Consider the following 24,626-nt stretch of genomic DNA (forward strand, 5'->3'; position numbering starts at 1 on the left):
AAAATGAACTAAATCTTTATAATTGTACATAACTGTTCTAAGATCGTTCGCTACACGTGATTTTACTTATTGGAACAGATTTTTACTAATTGAAGCTATTTCAATAGTTGATTGATTTTTTCAAATGTATTAATATACAAAATAATTAGACTCATATTGACAATACTCCTATTAATTATATAGCGGAGGAGGGCGGCATGCAAATCCCCTTTTTTTTTCAAAAGATAAATTTTTAAAAAGCAAAAGTTTCTGAAATAGGTACATGGCCGTAGACGACTTATTTAATCTGGGGGGGGGGGGGAGCTAGAAAGAGTAGGGGCGCAAATAACATGTCTCTTAACAATAAAACTCTTCGGAACTCTGTAGTAATGCCTATACTGTATGTATTACACTAACTTTTTTTAAATGTGATATCTTGAAGGTTTTTGAAGTAACTTATTACCTAAAAATATTTTTAATAATATGAAGTAAAATTCGGCCTAAAAATTTACGAATTTACGAATGCGTACGCGATTCGGAAATTAAAATGTAGATCAGAAACTTCAAGTTTTATAAAGTATAAGAATTTTATAAAACATTACAGCAGTTTCTATATTTTTTTTCAAAATTGTCCAAATACAGTTTTTCTACCTTCACTTCGGCTACAAAAATCATTGGCTATATCTATCATGTTAAGTTCATCAGTCTTTTGTGTGTGTATATTTAACAGCATACACCAGTTTAACCGTGCTTGGTTCATGGTACTTCTTAACCAAGTTTCGATTCTTCTTAGTGTGCTGAAAGCTCTCTCGCTATTGGCGTTTGTTGCTGGCGGTTGGTATCTGCCCTTTCCAACATTTCCTTCATTTACGACGCTTCCCTTCCGCATCTGACAATTTTCGTTTTAAAGACATACCACTAAAGTAAATCATGTAGCAGATTGTTACATAATGTTATTGTAATTATCACAAACTTATTTATATCTAATTTGCAAACTGTAATTATTAGATGATAAATACCATCAAATAATATTTAAATTTGATTATTAAATTCATGAAACTTAAAACTCTAAATAAAAAAAAAGGAAAATGCAAATTTATTAAAAAAAAAACGCCTTACATGAACAAAACAACTTTTTATTAGTTGTAGCAAGTTCAAAACCACGTTCTAACAAGTTCTATACAACGAGTTCTTTTTTTTTATTCGAAATGTAAAATTTACAGTTATTTACTAAAGTTTACATATTTGCGGTATTTTTATTTTTATTATTCATTTAATTGCAAAATATTTTTTTATAGTTGTTTCTCAATTTAAAAAATTACTTATAGATATTTAAATAACGAAGATTATATAAATGTTTTCAAATTGCTTATAAAAATATTATTAGAGGCGCAACAAATCGTAAAAGTAGGGGGGGGGGGGGGCCTCAAGCCCCTACTTGTCTACGGCCATGAGGTATAAAGATGAATTTTTAGGAAATATTTTTATTGGCACCATAGGCGTTTTCAGTGGAGCCAAGTGTAGACAAAAAAAATTATGGCATGTACCTGCTTCCGCTTTTGCTTCAGTTATAGCACTACTGTTACATCCCTATTAAAAATTGCGCTTCTTCAAACAAGCTTGAAGATACAACGTCAAAAAGTGAATTATTTACAATGGCTAAATGACCAATAACCAGTTACAAAATGTTTATTTTCGTCAAGCTATGTAGCTCGGCGCTACACGTCTCAGCTAATCATATTATACTGCACCTAGGGCCCTATGATTTTTTTTTTTAAATGATGACATTCTTTATTATTATGTTTTATAATGATTTAAATTGTAAAATTTATACATTTCAACCACAAATAGAAGTTGCAGTCATAACAATCAATGTTCATAACAATTGTCGTCATGAATATTTCCTAATCAACAAACAGTATTAAAACCTAGTTACTGTCGAGTTCTAGTTCTAGCAGTATTTATGTAATAACATGGTTTGAACAGAACAAGAGAGAGTTGATCAATATTTCTAAAAAATTTGAGAATTGATCAATATTTCTAAAAAATCATTATTAAAGAGTTGTTGTTAAAGTATAGAACTATAGGTAAAAGGTATGTAAAAAAAAGTACATAACAAAAAAAATATAGGTAAAGTGTATATAAAAAAACAACAACTATCAAATCACATTTTAAAATAGGCTTTTTATTCATATTATATCTGGAGCTCGCTTAACAGAAGACACAATTGCTGTAAGTTGATCCTGTCGGCCTTCTTTAAAAGTGACAGCTATTTCTAATCAAGAACTCAATTTTTTTTTTTTTGTTCTTCTGAATCACATCCAATGCTGACTTTAATTATAAGCCCCCGAAAGAAAGTTACAAAAAAGAGCAAAAAAAATACAGTATAGCTTAAGCAGCATATTCACAAGTCGCATATTTGATTCCCTCTACCTTCATGTGCAGATCTTCTTAATTTCCCCCCTCCACATGGATTTTTTTACTTAAGGATAATTTCCACTTATAGAAGCCTTCCAGAGATAGCAATAAAAGTTACAAATAACTTTATTCGAAATAATTTTGGAAAAATTCTCCTAAATGGAAATTGGCTTAAATAAACCATTTAATTTTAAAATGTCTATAAAAAATGAAAAGCTCTATTGATCTCTCCAGTAGTCACTTGGTGACATTAATTTTTTTCTGAATTATTTGATAACTACATATAATATGATTATCAAACAATTATATAGTATAACCTATTGAGGGAATTTTACTGTGCGAGTTTCTTATAATATGAAGAAGAGCAAACAATAAGATTACACAGATCATTTTAAGGAAAGTTCTCTGGCTTTCGTTTTTTTCCCAGGCTTTAACAAAAAGCGATGATTAATACTACATCAAGACTATTTAACCTTGAGTGACCATTACAAATTTAGTTTAGTGTTACCCGGCCTATCTCAAAAACTAACACTGTAATCATAATAATGTATATATTTATTAGTGAGAATGATGTAGTTATATATATTAAACAAAATAAACAAAAAGTATACGTATATCTGAGTTCACAACTTCAGCTTGGAGTTCAAATCAGACACTAGATAATCGATATCGAAACTCGGTCATCTTCAGGTAATACGATACGATATTTTAAAGTATCAATATCGAGATCACGCAATTCTGGTATTGAAGGTATCGATTATATAGGTGTTGTTTCAGTACCGATGGTATCATTTGGTATTGTAGTTCGGTTTTTTACGAGAACTTATATTTTATTTTTGTTCAACAATTAGTAATTGTGAAATAGTAAACTTATATAACAACTGAGAGTTAAGTAATGGACTCATATAGTATAATTGAAATTCTCAAGGATTTTGTGGCATGAAATCATACTTGTCATTTAATGTTTAATATAGTATCGCAATTTCAATTTATCTTTTAGTTAATTGTATGATAGCGTCTCAGTAAATTAATTTCTCATATAGTATCGCAAATTCAATTTCATTTATCATGTGCTATAGCTTACGTAATTTGATATCTCATCTGGTATCGTTATTTTAATAGTCTTGTGGTATCGTAATTCTCGTCTGGTATCTTCTTTTCATGACTAAAGAAGAATGATCTGTCGCACGCAGTGATCATATACTCAAAACTGCACTACAAAGGACAGTTAAGATTACCCAGGAACTGAAAGAACTTTTCACAATGCCAGATCGCTCACCACCAGGCTTCATAAATCAACAGCCTTCAGTGCTACGTTAAAAGATGCGAGTTCATCGTTAGGTGTAAATTATCTCAAAATACCCTCCACAGTAACCACGAGACGGAACAGCCATTATGACATGTCGTGCTTCTACTGAAGGTTTCACTCATCTACTTACATGATAAAGAAGGTGATGAGATTAGAAGAACACCGTACCTACAGATGAACATTTTCTACTCTCTGAAGCTATCATTTCAGTGCATAAATCAGTTATAGAATCATCAGTCTTTTGTTGTTAGACACATAGATTTAAATTGACATCTCACTGTGGGAAGTGACCGCACTCATCAACTTTATTGAGAAAGAAAAAATCAATCATCTTACTCAAGAAAACAACCAATCAGTGGAAAATATCTTGAAGGACTTTTTATCAGATTTAAAGAAGAGATTCTAATACAAAGACTGTTGCCTTACCTTGATGAAGAGTTCTTAGGGGTTTTTTGGTTGTGGGGTGGTTTTCAATAAGCTTTTGGATATTTTTATCATCAACCTATGGAACAAGAAAGTGAAAATGAAAGCGATATGGAACTTAAAGCAGACTTATCAGGGTCAACTTTAGAAGAAACTGCTCAAATAACAACAAAAGTACAACAAATGAAAAAACAACCAATAGAAGATACCCGAAGTCTTCTAATTGGTAAAAAAAATTAACAAAATCTCCAAAAAGCTATCTTACATATCTTTCATATCATTTTTTTTTTTTTTTTAATCATTTTTTCATCATCATCATCATTTTTTTTTTTTTTTTTTTTTATCGATAATAAACGAGACTATGCGACCATTTGATATCACAAGATTCTTTTCATCATCGGTATCGTGTGGTATCGAATCGATATTAATGGTATCGACATTACTCCCTTGATAACGACTTTAAAGATACCGATACATATGTTATGCTTATACAATTCCAGCCTGAGGTCAGGAAGCCCTATTTACTTGCTCACCACGAAATTATAATAAAAAAAACTACAAGAATCTACAACTAATATTTTTCTTAAACATAATATTTAATAGTTTAAAGGAAGTTTTCTCCCAAAATGAATAGTATTTTTATTTTTTATTTTACACATCACTCACGTGATATGTTCACGTATATAAGGGGGGGGTGCATAGGGGGTTTATCGGTGAATATTTTCATGAAGTTATTTTTTAATATACTTCGATAATTAAATAAAACAACTTACAATTTTTTACATTGTTAATTAAATTTACATAGTAACCTAGGACTAGGAACTTCTGAATTAATTATATTCTATGGATTAAATTATTTTACAGCAGTCTACCTATAATAAGTAAAGTTAAGAATTGTTTGCTGTAAACAAAAAGTTTTCCACTGTACAAAGTCTTTAAAAACTTTTTTTTGATTTAAATGTTTACTTTTAAATGTCTGCCGTGTTCTGTAAGTATGCTTTTTAAGTAAATACTAATTTGTAAAATACTATCAGTAATTTTTTATTATTACTATTATTGTTTTTTTTATGTATATTTTTGGCTGGACATTTATCAATCAGTTTGCTAATTGATGTGCAAAATTTACAACGATATATATTTATGGTTATGAAATTTTTAAGAAAATGTTATAATTTCGGAATACAAATTTTCATTTTTAGTGCCAGATAAAACAAAAATAAAAATAAATGGAGTCTGAAGCTGAAGTTACTCAAACTGAAGTTTATCCATGTTATGTAAAGGTTGCCGATGATGATCATATTAATGATGTTATTGAGATCCCGACTGAAAAAGATGGTACAATTATGTTATCAACAATACAAGCGCAGTTTCCAAATGCCATAGGTTTAAAGTATAAAGGATTAAGTGGTGCATGGAGAGGGGTTAGAATATCTGGTAATATTCTTGACCCTCCATTTGAAGGCTGGGGTGAAAATGTTTTTTGTACTACAGTTCAAAAAACAGGTATCTATCAAACAATTAAAAATTATATCCAAAATTTAAAGTTATTATAACTAATATATAAAGTGTAAAAAAATAAACTTATAATAAATAAAATGTTATACACACATAAATTGAAAGAAAAGTTGTTCTTAATCAAATATCAAACTAAAAAAAATTTTCTTTCACTAAGTTTTCCATATATATTATTATCATTAAAAAATTTATTACAGCAATTTATTTATTATTTAATTAAGACTCAGTAAAGCGAAAGTTAGATGAGTCCCCAAATCGAGAACCTGAAGCGAAGTTAGTAAAGACAGGCACTGAGAATGATTTTCTATCAGATCTTATTGTTTTGGGTCTCCCTTATAAAGCTACAAATCAAGATTTAAAAGATTATTTTTTAAAATTTGGAGAGTTGGCCATGTATGAGGTGAGCTAACCTTATCAGTTTCATTATCTATGAAAAGATTAAACTCTTACTATTCTTTTTTAGAATGACAGAAATTTATATAGCATTAGGTTAAAAATATAAACAACAAAGCTGTGTACTTACTTTTGACTAGTATTTGTCTAATAAGAGAAATCTGTTTTTCAGATTAAAATTGATCCTCTTACAAAAGAATCTCGAGGCTTTGCATTTATTCGCTTCAAGAATGCGGCTGCTGCTCAAAAAGTGCTGAAAGCTGATCATAGTATTCTTGGAAGGAGATGTGAAGTTCGGCTACCAAAAAAAAAAGTTGGTTTTGTTTTTAAGTCAAATTTATACTCTTTTTTGTTTTAAATAAAAACTAAAAGCAACTTTATAAAGTATTAAGGTAAGTTGTTAAGGTATGTTGTCATGCCTAAGATTTGTGCTTGTTTAACCAAATTAGACTAAGGTTCACAGTATTAGTTTCTGTTGTCATGTTACATATGGTGTTACTTTGCTTCTTTTAAAATTTTTTTTTTTTTTAACCTAAATGTTTTTTTAAACATTTCACTTTATGGCAAATTATTCCTAGAAACAGATAGTGTATGAATCTTAGGCAATACTAGCCTGTATTTGATGCAGTTCTTAGTGGAAGCATTTCAATAATTTAGGTCTTATAGCAAAATGAAAGATTAGGGGAGTTGCCAAGATAGGAATAATTTCAACTGCTAGCTAAACTAAAATAAAAATTTTTACTTGATTAATACATTTTTATTATTTTGTTGTTAAACTAATTTTATTATGTCATCTGCTTCCTTATATTATGTAGCTATGTTATTTGATAATGTTATGTAGCTGTATTGAAGTTTACATCAGATGTTTAAAATATTATTCTTATTTAGGAAAAAATATTAGTTATGGCTCTTTTGGACTAAGCCCACTTTTTTTTCTTAACTTTTTAACCAAAAAAAAAAAAATAATCATCAATAATAATAAGTTCTTTCAATCATAAAAATAATAATAAGTTCTAATACTTCATAAAGTAAATAATACAAAGCAAAATAGTATAAAGATATATTTTTGAAAATGTTCTTTTTGAAATTTTTTTTGGTAACAAAATACTTTATTTGAACTCTTAAATTGCAGGAAAATAAGCGTGTAAAACTTTTCATTGGTCGTTTACCAGCTGATACAAGTGAAGATGATTTACGCAAATATTTCAGTGATTATGGAGAACTCACTGATGTCTATCTACCAACCCCATTTCGTGGTTTTGGTTTCATCACCTTTGCTCAAGCAGATGATGCACAAAATGTCCTTCACAAATCACATTCCTTAAAAGTTAGTTAATTTTTTTGTTTTTATTAATTATTTTAACAAGTTGAAATTTAGTATATATAGAGCTCACTACGTATATATTTGTGTATACCAGTTAACTCTGTGTGTGTGTGTGTGTGTGTGTGTGTGTGTGTGTGTGTGTGTGTGTGTGTGTGTGTGTGTGTGTGTGTGTGTGTGTGTGTGTGTGTGTGTGTGTCTATGTATGTACATGTATGTACATGTATGTCTATGTATGTATGTATGTATGTATGTATGTATGTATGTATGTATGTATGTATGTATGTATGTATGTATTATATACACACTCAGTCTACATGTAATATTAAGGGTAACAGGATGAATGTCACCATTGCTGAACCAAAAGGAGAAACTCGTAGAGATCTTGGTCGTCGAGAAAATAGCAATCGCAGCTCCAGACAAACATTTGACTTTGAAGATATGCGGCGAATCATGTATAACAATACTAGAGGCTATTCATCATCATTGTCTAATGGATTTGTATCTAATGAAAATTATGGTTATGGGAAACCTCGACCTGCTGAACCTAAAGAGGGAGTTACATTCCTTCCAGATGCAGCTCTTCAGCAGGCAGCATCACGAAATTTCTGGACACCTGAGAATGAAAAATAAGGTAATTTGAAATGTTTAATAACAATTCAATTGTAGAAACCATTGTTGTGGGGCAGATTGAGGTAAAATGAATATCCAAAGGAAATATATTTTGTATGTTTTTATTGCACAATATTTATGAGCTCAGCATTTGCAGAAAGAACCATATTTGTATATTCAAGTATTGCCCTATATGGCAAACTAATGACTATAGTAGCATGGTGAACTGCTTTATGTTCTTGGAGCAAGAGATTCCAAAAGTGGTTGCTCTTTCTGTAAATTCTTCTTTCATGTAGATTTTAAGAATAATAATTTCTTGGCAATAATCTATTATTATCAAGATAAGTTCTTAGAGGACTAGGCCTCCATTGTTATGCATGGCATTGACAATAGAGTATTCAGCAAACAACTTAACTCAAGATGTTTATTACAATTATTTGCAAATAAAATCAGCATTGTTTTTTTCATTTCTTTTTACTGGGCCCAAAGTCTATCTTATAATTATTATTACATATGAAACTATATATTTCAGAAATTTGCAGTGCTTAGTAACTTTGCATTATACAATTATATGTGTGTAGATATATACATTTACTTATACATATACAGGGTTATTCAGTTAAATTCAGCTAATCAATAAACACACAGTGAGTGTTCGAGAAAATCTAGCTAGATTTTTGGAAGGATTTTTGTAAGATTAGATAGGAGGATTTTTATGAGATTGGATAGGAGGATTTTTATAAGATTGGATAGGAGGATTTTGGTGAGATTGGATAGGAGGATTTTTATGAGATTGAATAGGAGGATTTTGGTGAGATTGGATAGGAGGATTTTTATGAGATTGAATAGGAGGATTTTGGTGAGATTGGATTTTTATGAGATTATATAGGAGGATTTTCAGAAGAATTTTTGGGAGATTTTTAAAAAGAGAGTTTTGGGAATAAAAAAAAAAAAGTAAAAGGACATTCTCAAAAAGAAAGAGAAGATTTTTAAAATGAGAAACTGTTCTGATATAGAATGTTGGATCCAAGTGTAAAAATTCACCAACAATAACAGCAAAAAAATTCTTTGTAATAAAGTGGGCAAAAGTAGCCTTTGAAGACATTCTTCTAACTTGAGCTACCAACCAGCCCCATAAAAAGAAATTGCAGGGATTAATGTCTAGAGATGCAGCTAGCCATTTTTCCTTACAAATGATCTGAAAATTGTTCCTACAGACGGTCTGTTTGCTTCTTGTAGTGTGGCTGGTTGCACTATCCTGCTAGAAGAAATATGGTTTGTCTCCAAAGATTGCTTTTGACCACTTTAATAAAAATTTCTTCCTAATTAGTAATTTTGACTAATTTTCACATCTGGATCCATAAATTTCAGATTACTGTCTCTTCATCCAAATATGGCTTCTAAAACCATCACTGATGCTGGCTTCTGTGAGTGAGAAATCTAAAGATGGTCTGTTTCTATAGCCCTAGTTGTGACAGCTTACTTGCATTTTGGGATTGAATTTTTTTTAATTGTGAAAATCTTCTTGTCACTAAAAATGAGATTCTATGTATTGAGTTTCCCATGCTGAAACTCGTCTGAGTCTTTCTTGAGGACCACCTGTGGCATAAAGCTTACTCTTCCACCATTTGAATGTTGAAAATTTTGTTTATCTCTAGTAATGTGATAAACTTTTGTTTCAGTTTGATTGCCTCCTTTCTACTTTCTGATGCATGAGAGTTCCTCTATTCTTTCTTTTGATAAATCAGTTCTACAAGAATTCTATCCCTGTGGTAGGTGTTGTACAGAGTTTTACATTGGATTCCTGTGGTTCCCAGCTTCTGTATGACAGTTGAGGGTTGACCTCCTTGCTGAAACAAAGCAACAAATTCAACGGTCTCTTCCATTCATCACTGAATTCTAAGAAAGAGTATAAGAAGAATGAAAATATAGCTGCAAATAATCTTTTTATCCTTGGCAGACATTTTAATCATTAAATGAATACAATTGGCACATGCAATGCCTGTAATAGCCTATTATGCTGGTGTAACTTTAGCTGAATCCCCCTGTACATTATGGTTATGACTTTTTTTATAACCTTTTTGTTCCTGTGTCATAAATCAATGAGCTTTTGTTCAAATGTTATTAGAGATAGTAACTTGATTTAGTTTTTATAGAAAGGTCCACCTAAACCACTAATTTTTGTAAAGTTTTACAATATTGATTAGCAATATAGCATTTAAGATTGTAGAGTATTTTGTACAATTGTAGCATAATATGCATTTATTTTGTTTTTAAGACAATTTAAGCCTACGTTTCTCTTTTTTACAGATGTTGTATCTTGAAATCATTTGACATAAATCCATTTTTTGGTTCAGGAGTGATCTTTTTCAAAAGCTAAATTAATCTCCCATCACTTTTGAACAAAGGTTCATCGGTTTTTGATACAGTGACATTGGTTTAAAAAAAATTGGTAACCCTAACATGTCTATATGTAAAAATATAGATTTAGATTAAGATATACAGATATACAAATATACAGATTATACTGGTCCAAAATTTCTGAGTTTTTTTTTACTAAAATCAATTTTGTGTCATAATTGCTCTTGTTTCTATTTATGAGAGGAGCCCTTAAACCAAAAAAAAGATTCAGTAATATTTAGAGGTGACACAAAGTTGAACAATTTTAGCTGAGACAAAAACATATTAGGTAGTTTTTTAATTGCTTTTTTTTATATTTGAAGTTGTTTCATTTGTTATTTGGTGGTTTTGTTTTAGATATCTTAACCTTTACATCCTAGAATAAGTACTAAGTAATGGTAGTTTTAGTTCGTGTGAAGTATAACGTTTATTAATTTTACAATAAATTGAATATAGTAATCTATAAAATGAGGTTTTAAAAAGAAGTATATTATTTGTATTTCAACTTTATCTGCTTAGTTAATTACAATTTAGTGATTAACAATTATTTCATGTGCAGTTTGCCTAATCTCTAATTTGAATTCCTCAAATGTTTTAAAGTAAATTATATTTTTAAGATTAAGTAAAGTATTTATATATTGATTGATCATGAACTGAAATTTGTTATTATTAACTTACAAATTATCATTTTGTAATTTTGACTAATAGTAGTAGTATAACTAAGCTCGCTCAATCCTTCATTATGTAAGTTTTTAAATGTCTGCATGAGACAGAAGTTTTCTTTCACATAAATAGATTTGGTAATTGCTAGACAATTGTTGAATTGTATAGGTGAAAATGGCTAAAACTCCAACACCAAGAAGTTCTGACAGTGTTTGGTTAATTGGAAAATCAATTTAAGAGTTGGAATACTCCAGACTTGCTTCAAGCAATAATTGCTGGCAAATTTTTTCTACTACCACGAGGAAGAATAAAAATCATTAAACTCAAGTACCAACATTACCATATTATACATTTTTCATATAGGGAAAAGGCTAGGATACCGACTATGCTAATCATATATGCTGCCAAATGTTGCTGAAGTTACATAATGTCTACAAATCATTCAAAAAAATTACATGAAACATTTTGAGAGATACAAAAAAATGATTTCAAAAATGATCTCAAAAATGATTTACATAAACTGTTTGATGTTGCAAGATCAGGTGCATTTCAAGTTCTGCACAATTAGGAAGAGGTATGGATAAGCATTTGGCCAAACTGGAATCTTGAAAAATGAAAAAAGCAAAAAAACATTTAAAACAAAAAGAAAGGGATACTGAAGATGTCAGGAAAAACTAAGAAGTGGTCACTTGAGCTCTACTATCAGGACATTCTTCTAATTCTTCTGCTTCAGAAACTGAGTTTATATCTGTTGATCAAATTTCAGTGTTTCCGCAAGATTACCTCATTCAGGTCTGAAAATCGCAAGGAATAGCATTCTGACTTCAGAGTTGAGCATAACACTTGACTGCATTAACATCAGTGATAGACAAGCTACTTTTGTTATTGCTACAGTTTTCTTATGTTCTTGGACATGTTCTGGATAGCTTTCCAGTCTCTTGCAGCACTACCTGTCGTTTTAGAATGGTTACAAGTCCAAGTCAGTTAAGGACCAAAAATCATGTTTCACCCAGGTACCACTTCTGTTGTACTGGGATGGAAACGTCCCACCAAATAATGTCCAGACAAGTGTAAAGATAGACAGAATTGCAATCTTAGTTTTTGGAGCTGGAGAAGAAAAGTTGCTTATGGATTCCATTATCGTAAGGGGACCAGGTGATGAACAATCTAGTGCCTGCATTAAGCTGTTGGCATCTCAAAGTTAAAATACATGCAGCTTGTGTTTGATACAACAGTATCTAACCCTGTTTTGAAATCTAGAGCTTGCACTTTTGTTGAACAAACTTTCCACTGGACCTGGTAGGTTTATTCAAATGATTTCAAAAAGAACAACATTTGATCAAAGCAAATATGCTGCTGCTGATGAAACTCTTTTGATTGGATCCATGACTGTTTTTTGCGATGAAGTGGTTGAATACTACAAAGAAGCTGTAAAAAGCCATCACTAACACCAAGACTATGATGAGCTTCAACAGCTGTACCTTGTCTTTCTTGGTGGTTGGTTCAAAAGAAGAAGGCCATGCACCACGCCATGCTGTTAACAAACAGGATCTATTCCATCAAAATCCTTCTTTTGAAAAATCAAATGAATTTCACAGCTCTTGAAAGAAAAGCTTTGACTGATATCAGCTTGTTTGTTGCTCTTGTTACTGGAAAATTATGGCATAGAGTTGGCTTTTTTTGACCTCATTGATGTTCATACAAAAGCTGTCATGGTTAAGAATCTTAAACGCGCCGAAAAGAAAAAATTACCAAAGAGAATTGAAGGTTAAAGATTCAACTTAGAAAACCCACTGGATTCTTTCGTTCCAACTCGAACATCTCGCCTTTTAAACCTTCTACAACGGGAAAGAGAAGACTCAGGTTTTCCTCTTGAAGCCACCCAACTTTTGGCAAATGGATCCAATTTATATTCAGTTCAGGGAAACTCCTAGGCAAATGAAAGTGTTAATGGCTGCGGAGAGAGGTGGTGCTTTAATCTCCAGACCTTTAACTCTTATGTAACAAAAGACAAAAAGCAAAAGCAAAAGCAAAACCTCTTGCAGGTTGTCAGCATTGGAAAGTCTTTCTGGTGCCATTGATGCATCTGTTGAAAAAAGTCTTGAAAAATCAATGAATTGCATAACAATATGTGAATTAAGATCAGAACAACTGAAACCTCTTTAAGTCAGGATAATTTGTTTGGTTTTTGTTTTAAAACAGTTTTCTTGTTGAAGAAACAAAAATTTACATTTTTCTTTTCTACAATCGCATCAATATTAAGTGTTCAGAATTGCGGCACTTCTAATTAAATTTAGAAATAAAAAAATTAGCCGAAGAGGTCCATATGAGAAATAAAGTGTACCACTGTAATACAGATGTACAGATATATAGATGTGTAGATGTATAAATGTATAGATAGTACAGATAAATAGATATACAGATGTAGATATGTAGATATGTTATGTGTGTATACATATGTGTGTGTGTCTATACATATATACAGTACTGTGAATAAGTTTTAGCCCACCAATAAGTTTATAATTATTTTTGATTTTATTGTAAAAATATTTGATAAAATATGATACGAAAATATAATTTGATAAAATATGATACGAAAGTTTAAACGAAAGTTTAAACGATTGCAGAATTTTTATCAAGTATGTTTGGTTTTTGTTTAATAAAGAAAAACTGTAAAATGATATTGACTTAGTTTTTTTTATTTATTAAAGAAAAAGTAATTAGCTTTAAAATGAATATGAACATGTTATAAAAATTTTAATATTTAGTTAGAAAAAAGCTATTACAAAAAATCTTATAGGAAAAATAAGAAGCACAAAAGTTTAAACGAATTGCATCATTCGAACAAAAAATGAAAAAAAAAGCCAAATTAATATTTGAAGTGTCCTCCTTTGTTTTTATAACAAAGATAAACTCGTTTATGCATTGATTCAACTAATTTCATGCACATCACGCAAGGTACCTTCAGCCAGTACTCACTCAAAAGTTGCTTTAAATGCTGAGTTGATTGAATTTAATGGTATGTCAGTTGATTGTCGATCCAAGACCAAGTATTTTCGATTGGGTTGAGATCTGGTGATCTAGGGCACCAGGGCATCACATTGAACTTTTTTTTCAAAAAATATTCTTTGATTGAGTGTTCTGTATGAGCTGAAGCCCCATCTTGTTGAAAGATGAATTGCTTGCTTCTGCCATACAAGTGTCTGATTGATGGAACTAAACACGTTTCCAATGTGTTCTTGTAGGTGTATTGATTAATTCGGCCTTCATATAGCTCACAGAAGCCTATACCTTTGTGAGAAAAACATCCCCAGATGCCAACCAAACCTCCACCGCCTTGTCGACGATGTTGCAAAAACCTGTCTGAATATTTCTCAGTTGCAAATCTTTTGACATAGATTCTTCCCTTGCGGTTTACAACTTGAAAGTTAGCTTCATCACTCCAAGTAACTTTTGCCCACTGTTCTACAGACCAGTCCAGCCTTTCTTTGGACCACACTCGTTGTTTACGTTTATCCTTGATTGAAAGAATAGGTTTTTTAGCAGCTATGTACGTTCCAATACCTTTGTCCGACAATGTTCGTCTCACAAGCTCTCTGCTAACTTTTGGATTATTTTTTGACTCATTGAAGATTTGTGCTAGCTTTTTGTAGCTGAGTCTGGGGTTTTCTCTGCTCATTTTGAATATACCATTTTTGTCACGGTTGCTGAGTTTGGATGGTCTCCCAGTACTCGGCATGTCGGAGACATCCTTGGTAAGTTTCCAGGTTTTGATGGTTTTTCTAACGCAATATTCAGAAATGTTAAGTATTTTGCCTATTTGAACGTTTGTGTGATTTTTTGTCCGCGCCATACCAATAACTTGCCATTTGATGTCACTAGAAACTGATTTTCGACCCATTTGCACGCAATTGAAATTAATTTGAAATTCACAATATTTTAAGTTGATTTTTAATGAATTAAAAGCTGCCTGATGATGTCGTGATGAATTTTTTGATTGAAAAACTACTCAATTATTTGCTAATTAATTGATAAATTCGCTGCGAGAAAAAATTTCGCAGCGGATTTATCAATTAATTAGCAAATAATTGATCCTAAATAAAATCGTTTAAACTTTTGTGAAACCTCTTAATTTGTATCACCTACCTTTTAATGAAATTTCTGAGTAAACGGTAATGAGTCAAAACCTACTTTTTTTTATTCTATTAACAAATAACCTATTTACCAAATTGGAAAAATAATTATTTTGATATCTATTTCCGTTAGATTTTTATTCAAGAAAAACCGAAGATTAGATTTGAAAATTCTGCAATCGTTTAAACTTTCGTGAATAGCTGTACAAAAAGAAAGAACAATTAATACTTCGTATGTCCACCTTTTGCGTTGATCACAGAAGTGAATCTCCTGGGAATTGATTCATATAAATTTTTGATGAAATTTTGTGGAATATTGTCCCACTCTCTTTTTAATATTCCAAAACATTCTTCTATATTTTTGGGGTTATATTCAGCCTTTTTTTTATCCAAATAATCCCAAACATGTTCAATAATGTTCAAATCTGGACTTTGAGGAGGCCAGTTCATTACTTCGAGAACTCCCTCCTCACACATGTCCTGTAAATATTTTTTGGCCACTCAGGAACAATGTTTGGGATGATTGTCTTGCTGTAGAATGAAATTATTACTAATTAGTCTCATTCCAGATGGTATTACATGATGTTTTAAAATCTCTTTATACTGTTCTCCTGTCAGTTTGCTTACTCCAGATGATGAAATACAACCCCAAACTAAAACAGAACTTCCCTCATTCTTGATTGTTGGATGTAGACAATCAGGGCGATAAGCCTCTCCTACCCTTCTTCTTACATACTGTCGTCTTCTGCTACCAAACAATTCAAATTTTGAATCATCTGTGTATAGTACACGGTTTAACATTCCTTTCGTCTAATTATTATGCTGTTTTGCATATTTAAGTCTTTTTTCTTTATTGCCACAACGTAGTAAAGGCTTTCGAACTGCAACACACCCTCTTAACCTAGCTTTTAGTAAATGTCTTCGAATGCAAGATGAGGAAACATTTTTCCCAGTCGCAGCCTGAATGTTTTGGGCTAGTTCACTGGAGTATTTTTTCCAATTTCGCAGAGACACATTTTTAAAATACTTTATGTCATGTTTTGTAAGCTTTGGAGGTCTTCCATTTCGAATTTTATCCTCAAGAGATCCCGTGTTTTTAAATTTTTTTATAATTTCTCTAATTGCTGTCCTTGAAAATTTTGTTTTTTTGACAATTTGTCGTTAAGAATAACCTTCTTCATGAAGCATGATAATTTTTTATACGTTCCAGTAGTGGAATTTTACCTATTTTATTACTTAAATAACAGTAAAAATAATAATACAAAAGAAAAAAAAAAAAAACAACGTAAATTAGAAGTTTCGCTCTTAAAAAAATAAAAAATAATATTAAACACACAGTATCTATGAAATATCTTTGTAAACTGTACTATCATCTAATATGAAGCCTTCACAGCAATAAATAAACAAAAATGCAAGAGCAAACTAAAAACAAACGAGCTGATACGAATTGGGTTCAGATCAGCATACAATAAAAATAAACACGTTAGGTATCTAAATACAAAAATCTATGTAAAATTTTGATAAATATTGCTTTTGTTTGCTAAAATAGTGTTTAGTATTGTTTGAAGTTAGACATTATTTTATATGAAAAAAAAAATCGGAAGCTATTATTCAAAATCTGTTAAAAAAACATGAGTTTTAGTAAGTGGGCTAAAACTTATTCACAGTACTGTATATGTGTGTGTGTGTATATATGTGTGTGTGTGTGTGTGTGTGTATGTGTGTGTGTGTGTGTGTGTGTGTGTGTGTGTGTGTGTGTGTGTGTGTGTGTGTGTGTGTGTGTGTGTGTGTGTGTGTGTGTGTCTACACACAAACACATATAGACACACACATGTGTGCATGTATGTATGTATGTATGTATGTATGTATGTATGTATGTATGTATGTATGTATGTATGTATGTATGTATGTATGTATGTATGTATGTATGTATGTATGTATGTATGTATGTCTACACACATATACATTTATAGATGTATAGATATATACACCTTCCTATCGTAGATTTACTTTCGTTCTCGTCTGGTAATAAAAGTTATAGAAAGCAGCAGCTAATAATTGCAGTCGTAAATCAGATGTCGGTTTTTCTGAGACTTGACTTTGTTTTGGCATTTCAAAATATGATAATGCAGTTGCATGCAGTTGTATTTCTATGCCATGTTTCTCTCTCTTAACATATCTAGATAATAAACTGGAAAAAAATTGTTACTGAGAGATAAGTGTTTTAAATAAGTTTTTGTGTTGAGTTTATCTGTTTTTATCAATAGAGAATGAGAAGTGTTTCGACCAGAATGTAGTTTTGAGCGAATGTCAACGTTCCATGAAGATTTTCCGAGCGTGTCAAGAGTAATGTAAAAGGACGTGAGAGAGTTACAATGACTTCTTTAACGAGTGAATTTAAATGAGTTGAAAATATAAAATAGAAATATTTGTACAACGATGTTGTTCATAATGGTGTAGTTTCTATAAAAAGTAATAATAATTTTGAAGAAATCTTGGTGTGTAATAATGATAATCGAGACAGCTGATATACCAAGTTGCTTTTGAGGGAAGTATTTGTTTGTACATGTTTTTGATTGAGCGAGAATTAAGGCTGAATCAGCAAGCGTGCGTTTATTTTATTTTCTGAAATTACTTTCAGGTCAACTTTGGTAAGTGATGAACATTAAAATTATATAAAAACGTAAAAACATTTTTGTTCTCTACAGTTGAAATAACGAAATTTAGTTCTGAAAATAAAATGAGGTTATTATTTTTTGTAATAGTTACAGTATAACTTACAAGACTGCTACCATAATCAACTTTGAGGACTGCAGTTTGTTAATTATGTCAGCTGGTAACCACATGTTAGTCGCTTCTAACCAAACGGTTACATTAAAAAAGGTACTTTTCTTTTCTTTTCTTTTTTTGTAAGATACAGGTAGAGTGTTTTAGCTGATAACTTATGTGACTGTTTAAGAAAAGAGATGTAAGATACGATTAAGAGATGTAAGATACAGATTGATAAGTTACATCCGAAGGAACTTTGTTAATTTTAAGTTGCATTTTTTTTTAGTTCTGATTGCCAGCAAATATGTTCAACACTTTTCGTACGTCGCGATTGGTTAACAGGTGAAGTAAATAGGTGCCTAGAATAGTAGGTGCCGATGGAGTATCGCCAAAAAGCAAGCCGTTACAAAGTTTCATATATTTAAATAAACGTTAATTGATTTTAAACCAAAGTCAAACGATTAGAAATTTGATGAACAAGAAAAAAAAAGTTTTCTTTTTGTTGCAAATCTTATCGTTTCTAATTTGTTTGTGAGTCTTTCTCAATGTGAACAAATTCATAATTTCAACAACATTGTTGAATGTGAATGAATTCTCTTTGAGAAAACATGAAAGGAAACATGAAGTTTTTACAAAAAAAGTTTCATCTCAGATCTTAATGTAACAGCTGAGATGATCACTCATGAGACAGGACAGGTTGATCACACAGCTGCAATCCCATGCAAAGTCTCGTTAATATTTTGCAGCATTAGAGTTTTACAGCGCTCTTTATTATTTTTGCTGTAACCATGTAAAGCGGTAATGAAATTAAGGAATTTGGGAAACTTGTACTTAAAGAACATTCAGTAAATAAATGTTGCTTTAAAGTTCAAGCAAAAAAACTGACAAAAAAAATATATTAATGCATATTTAACCTAGTTCGGTAAGGTTCAGACAAAAACTCAGACAGTAAAAAAAACCTTCATAAAGGACTCAGCCAAAATTTGGATTAAACCCTTAGAATGTCATGATACAATTGTGTTAAGTTACCGATAAAATAATAATTTGTTTATCGGTAAAATAATAATTTTAAGGATGGCGGCTAGCGACAAAAAAACACATTGTATTTTAACAATATTTTTAACTGGTATTATAACACAAATAATGCTTCATAAAAGCCTAACTGTATTACATAAGCTTCAAAAGTTTAAATTTGATAATTTTTTAAATATTCTTTTACGAAAACGATCACAATCACTTTAAAAGATGAAACAAGCAAGAGAGAGGCGCCTTAAAAGAAAAAATCGCAGTTGCTGGTTTAAAACTGGCAGAACTGATTTATGGTGGCATAATATAGTAACTGGTGTTGCTCCCATTGATGTATGGAAAACAAATTTTAGGCTTTCATGGTTTCTTTTCATGAATTTGGTTTCAGAGTTAAGCCCTTATTTATCTCCTGACCCTTTTTCGCCTTACTCTAGAGCTCTATCAGCAGATAAAAAAAGTAGCTAATGCTTTATATTACTTAAAAGATACTGGATCTTTGGTAAATTATAAAAGCAAAACAATTAAAATTTTAAGTACACGGAAGTTGCCAGTTTTATTATTAAATTTATCATTTTACGCGGAAGCTTTCAAATTTAAAAAATGTAAGAATTTGTACGCATGCGTACAAATTTGTGTAAGAAATTAATCAGGCCGTTTGCCGAGATCTCGGCAAAAAACAATGAGATCTCGCTACCGGGCTAGCTCGGTATTTGTAATTTATAATTATTCATATAAACGCAAAATAAAATTAAGTTCAAATATTGATGACGTCGATATCTCGGCAAACGGGCTGGCTCTTAGGCCCTTAACCTTAATGTTTTCTTAGTTGTTTGAGTCAACACGTTGCTAAGAGCCTGTCTTGTCATGTAATACAATGAGCACAACAATCTTATAATCATTGATTTGTATTTTAAAAGGACCATAATTACACATAACTACATATTGAATATCAAAAAACATTGAATCTCGTGGATTTATTTAACCAACTTCAGCCGTTATTTTCGATTATCACAACATCGTTTACAAAAAGTAATTCAAAATACTATTAAGGATCAACTTTAAGTTTTCTTTTCTCGTAAGCTTACTCCATCTTGAATTTCAAAATCTTTGTTTTATACAAATAACTCGTGTTTTGTTTGTTAAATTTTTTGTTTTCTTAACTTTTTTTTTTTTTTTGACACATAAAAAACGCAGCTCAAAATATTAGAAGTAAAAACTTAGCTTTAAAAAACTGAATAAGATAAGATTAAATAAATTACATGACTTCATCAAAAGGCGTCCAAAAACTGCTACTGCCACTCCATTTTTTCTGATGAAGATTGATGTCGCAAAAATCATCTTCCTTTGAGTTCCATTGAATATCCGGAAGCTTGAATACATCCGAAAGCAAAAGTAAAATGCTACATTTTGTTTTTGGAATGATTCATTGTCTACGTTGTTGCAAATACTCCTTTTTGGTTTAAGACTTTTTCGTCTTTTCTTGACCTGCTCTAGTCTCCTTTTGCGTTCCACAAACCTTTTTCTGTTTAATCCACGATTTTGATTGCTGATTTGCTGATTGTGCAGTTATTTCAAAACTCTTTACAATTGCTTTTTTTCTCGAAGACAATTGGTTAATATCTTTTGTTTTTAACTATTTGACTTGTTTCTTTTGAAATTGAATTACAATAAGACGAATTATTCTAAGTTTTATTTGTTGAGTACTGGACTTTTATTTGTTGAGTTTGCTTTCAATAAATCTCTTGATCTTTTACTAGTATTAGAGAGCATTTAGTTTGGATTGGAACAAGTTTTAATAGTTTTTTAAAGTTAGAAAAAGATATACTTTAATAATCCTTCACGTACCTTTTGAACACACGTATGTAATTAACTTTTGAGCATAACTTAGTTTAAAGTGACTTTGAATCGAATTTGATTTTTGAAATACATTTTACGTATACACACAATTTATGTGTTTAGCTTAGCAAGCTCACGGCGCGTGATGGCTTAAATACTCTTTGATCAAAGAATAATACCAAGTATGTATTACTTATTATATTTTCAAAATCTTTTACTGCCTTGATTTATTATACGCCGCGATTTACCAAATTATTTTATATTTAAAAGCTATTTATGCTAAAATAGTTTAGGATAATGTTAAGATTACTTGTGCCCGCTATCATTTAATGGCTGTTTCGTTCGTAAATTTAAAATGTTGGTGTTTTCATGATGGCAAGCACCGCAAGTAAAAATCTCCTCTGATCACTTTTGTATATAAAATGTAGAAAGCAAAAAACGGAAAAAAACGGGAGTTTTTCTTTTTTCCTTTTTTCTTTTTTTTTCACTTTCACTTTTTTTATACTCATCTTATTGCTAAATTTCAATGTTTTAATGCACAAGTAATCTTAACAATATCTAATACTATTTTAGCATAAATAACTTTTAAATATAAAATAACTTGATAAAGATTTAGAAAATATAATAAGTAATTCATTCTTGGTAGTAATCTTTGATCAAAGAGTATTTAAGCCATTACGCGCCGTGAGCTTGCTAAGCTAAACACATAGATAGTGTTTATACGTAAAATGTATATATATAAGTTGCTAACAGGGGCGTTGAAACACTCGAGCAATGTCATTTAGCTTTGCTTAAACAATGGTTTGAAAACGTTTGCACGAAAGCAAACTTTGACACGATTTACGCTTAGCATATTATTATAGTTTGTTTATTCATCAATAGCTTGATACATATGTATTAACAAATACTGTATACTGCACTAAAGTTCACTATAAACATGTATTGTTATAAAATGTATATGCAGTGCATAGCTAAATGTATTAATTGTATTATATATGTTTACTTATCAATACTATAAAGCATAGTTTTGATAAACAAACATAATATAGTTTTATTTTTGTAGTAGTATGAAATATATCATTCATACTTCTAAATGAATACAAAAATATAATAAAAAGATTTAACAAATAAAAATATAGTATAAAACACAATAAAATATAACATAAGAAATAAAAATAACATAAAATAAATAAGTATAAATCACTTTTTTTTTTTTTGTTCTACTTATAGTTTCAACCTTTCAAAATCATCAGGAATAACCCTTATTTCTGATATTCCGTCTTTTACGGTAATAAAGTCTGGTCTGTCAAGATTTGTATCACTCACCGGCATGAATAAACTTTAAAATTTTTGGAGCTCGAAGCGTATGTAGGAAGTATAATACTTCACTTAAGGGTTATTTTTCACCAGTATGAAAACGCCAGACAAAAAATATTTACATCAACATATAGCGTTAAAACTTTACTTTTCTCGTGTGGATAGATTTTTTGAAAAGCTTGTATGTACTAAATTTCGCGTACGGTCACTTCGGAACATATTTTGCGTGTATTTTATTTCTCGCGTGAAGACCAAATTCGCAAAATTCACGAAAATTACCACGAGGTATTTCACTCTTAGTTGCGTTCGCCGAGTAATCAAATTAGCTTTAACAGCATGCCAATGTTGTTTTCGTACTAAAAAATATTCTTCACTTTATTCATCTCTATATATTTTAAAATCTAAGCATGGCACTTATGAAAAATGGGGAGTTGTGCAAAGGAGTTGCATATCAATATCATAATTTATTAACTTTAAATACCATTATTTATCAACTTTCAATATTTAAAACTCTTTATTGAAAAAAAAATCTGCAGTAAAAAATGATGTAATAGCTTGTTTTATTACGGTTTATAAAGTTAGTTAATTTTTGTACTTACGTATTGTTGTCTACTTAAAAATATTAATAATATTTTTTCAAAAGATAAATGGAATACATAACCATTAGAGATAGGAGAAATTAAAGTTCTGATTATTGTGAATGTTTTGCAAAAAGTTCTCACTTAACAATTCTGGGTTTATCAATGATCTACATGAGACTAACCATATTCCAAAAGGAGATTCCTCAAAAACTTCTAATTCAATAGGAAGTACAGGTTTCCTACCAAACATTGTTTGAAAGGAAATATATACTTTTGACTCTTGCCTTGAAGTGTTATATGCAAACGTACAAGTATCCAATTGACTATCCCATGTACTCTTTCTGTCACTGCAAAATTTCAACAGCCTTTTAACTGAATGGTTTAATTTAATTGCTCATCAAAGCCATTGGCCAAAACATAACAACATCAACAAGTAGTCTTTCTTCTTTATTACTTTTAAAAAGCTGCTGCGATTCTTTGCAACACTTTGCTTAAAGTCGGTCAACTTATTCCATTGAAGGATACACTACTCTGGAGAAAATGTCCTACCAGACCATTTACTCCAGTGGATAGTTTTCTCCATTGCAGGAGAACATTTTGTTTATAAGAAGCAATACAAAACAAAATTGATCATTTGTTACCCTCTTGGATTTGCTTAATTTTTTTTCTCTTTATTAATATCCATTTTTGTTCTTCGATGTAATGAACGATTGAGAGGAACAACCAAATATTTTAATGTTACAGAAATATAAAAGATAAATGTATGAAAAATTTTTTTACTTTAGCTAGATAGTTACTATGCAATGAAGAAGGATAACATAAAGCATGAGTAAGGGGAGGTAATATGGAACATTAAGTGTTTTCTGAGTTAACAGTTAAGATAACAGTTGAGTTAAGATAACACCTCATCTTCATTATACATATAACATTTTGAAATTTTCAAAGTTTGTAACAATGTAATGCAACTAGAATCAAATGAGAACCAGCAAAATAACTTTTAACACTATGATACAACAGACTGGATACATCAGAGTTCACTAATAATGATATGGATTTTACTATTTAATATCCACCTATATACATATATATATATATATATATATATATATATATATATATATATATATATATATATATATATATATATATATATATATATATATATATATATATTACATAAAATAGTTTTATGTATGAATTTATTATGCATTTTGGATTTGTTTATAATGTGATAAAATACAAATAAACTGTTTACATTAGCCTTGCTATAAACACTGATTTGAAAACCTACAAATATTTAATAAGTTGTCTTTAAAAACAAAACATTAGCTATGTGAAGTAAGTTGATTTTTTAAATTTTTCAATTTTTCTATGCACAACATACTTATATTTCACATTAGTTTTACTGTGGTTTATGAATACTTATAAATACTTAAGTGTAAAAATAGATCTTATTACTTATTATGAAGAACTGTTGCCCTAACTTGATGCAGGTTTACCATTTTTTGCTAATTTGGAGTTATTTTTTAACTTACAGGGAACTCTGAGTCAGCCCCGAAACTTCACAAGAGAAAAAACGCTGAGGAACCTAAGTTTTTCCTTTCAATGATATGTCTTAGCACTAGTGAAAATATATTTTTATATTAAACTGCATCTTTTAAACTGCATTTGTTTATTTTCAAATGCAATATATTATTAAATATATGTTTAGACAGGAATAAAAGAAATTTTTTTTTTTTAATCATCAGCTTGTTAATGATAAAAAAGCAGAAACTTTAATTTGTTTTGTAGAATTTTTTAATATTTGAAATAATTTTTACCTTCACCTAGGGATGAAAGGTTCATTTTTTAAAGTTTGCAAAATATTTTACAAATACTTTTTCTTTTTGATGTTTTCAGTAACAATTGTAACTGGTTTTAATGTATGTATT

General features: G+C 30.2%; 1 protein-coding gene and 1 long non-coding RNA gene across 3 annotated transcripts; both read left to right on the top strand.

Moving 5' to 3' along the window:
- The first annotated feature begins 5,032 nt into the window (after nucleotides 1–5,032).
- Nucleotides 5,033–18,444, top strand: LOC145186268 (TAR DNA-binding protein 43-like). 2 transcript variants are annotated; one of them, XM_090079619.1, is made up of 8 exons: nucleotides 5,033–5,117; nucleotides 5,329–5,632; nucleotides 5,866–6,044; nucleotides 6,210–6,350; nucleotides 7,170–7,364; nucleotides 7,689–7,992; nucleotides 17,434–18,049; nucleotides 18,222–18,444. In XM_090079619.1, exons 2-6 carry the CDS (start codon nucleotides 5,356–5,358, stop codon nucleotides 7,989–7,991), a joined length of 1,095 nt encoding a protein of 364 aa, XP_089935745.1. In that variant the 5' UTR covers nucleotides 5,033–5,117; nucleotides 5,329–5,355; the 3' UTR covers nucleotide 7,992; nucleotides 17,434–18,049; nucleotides 18,222–18,444. The 2 variants fall into 2 exon arrangements, with proteins under 2 accessions (XP_089935745.1, XP_079918515.2); XM_080062389.2 differs by having other exon boundaries at nucleotides 17,932–18,049.
- A 2,230-nt stretch (nucleotides 18,445–20,674) lies between these two features.
- On the top strand, nucleotides 20,675–24,522 carry LOC149891479 (uncharacterized). Its single transcript, XR_016450346.1, has 3 exons — nucleotides 20,675–20,819; nucleotides 20,921–20,979; nucleotides 24,233–24,522. It is a non-coding gene; the product is annotated as an uncharacterized LOC149891479 (long non-coding RNA).
- The last annotated feature ends 104 nt before the right edge of the window (nucleotides 24,523–24,626 follow it).

Source organism: Hydra viridissima, unplaced genomic scaffold (assembly GCF_058129835.1).
Source record: "Hydra viridissima isolate aposymbiotic clone 2 unplaced genomic scaffold, HvirCarnegie_v1 scaffold_2, whole genome shotgun sequence".
NCBI lineage: Eukaryota > Metazoa > Cnidaria > Hydrozoa > Anthoathecata > Hydridae > Hydra > Hydra viridissima.

Coding starts and splice junctions, on each gene's coding strand:
- LOC145186268 (XM_090079619.1), top strand. CDS start 5,356: ATGGAGTCTGAAGCTGAAGTTACTCAAACTGAAGTTTATCCATGTTAT. Junction 5,633..5,865: donor TACTACAGTTCAAAAAACAG/GTATCTATCAAA, acceptor TATTTAATTAAG/ACTCAGTAAAGCGAAAGTTA. Junction 6,351..7,169: donor TTCGGCTACCAAAAAAAAAA/GTTGGTTTTGTT, acceptor CTTAAATTGCAG/GAAAATAAGCGTGTAAAACT.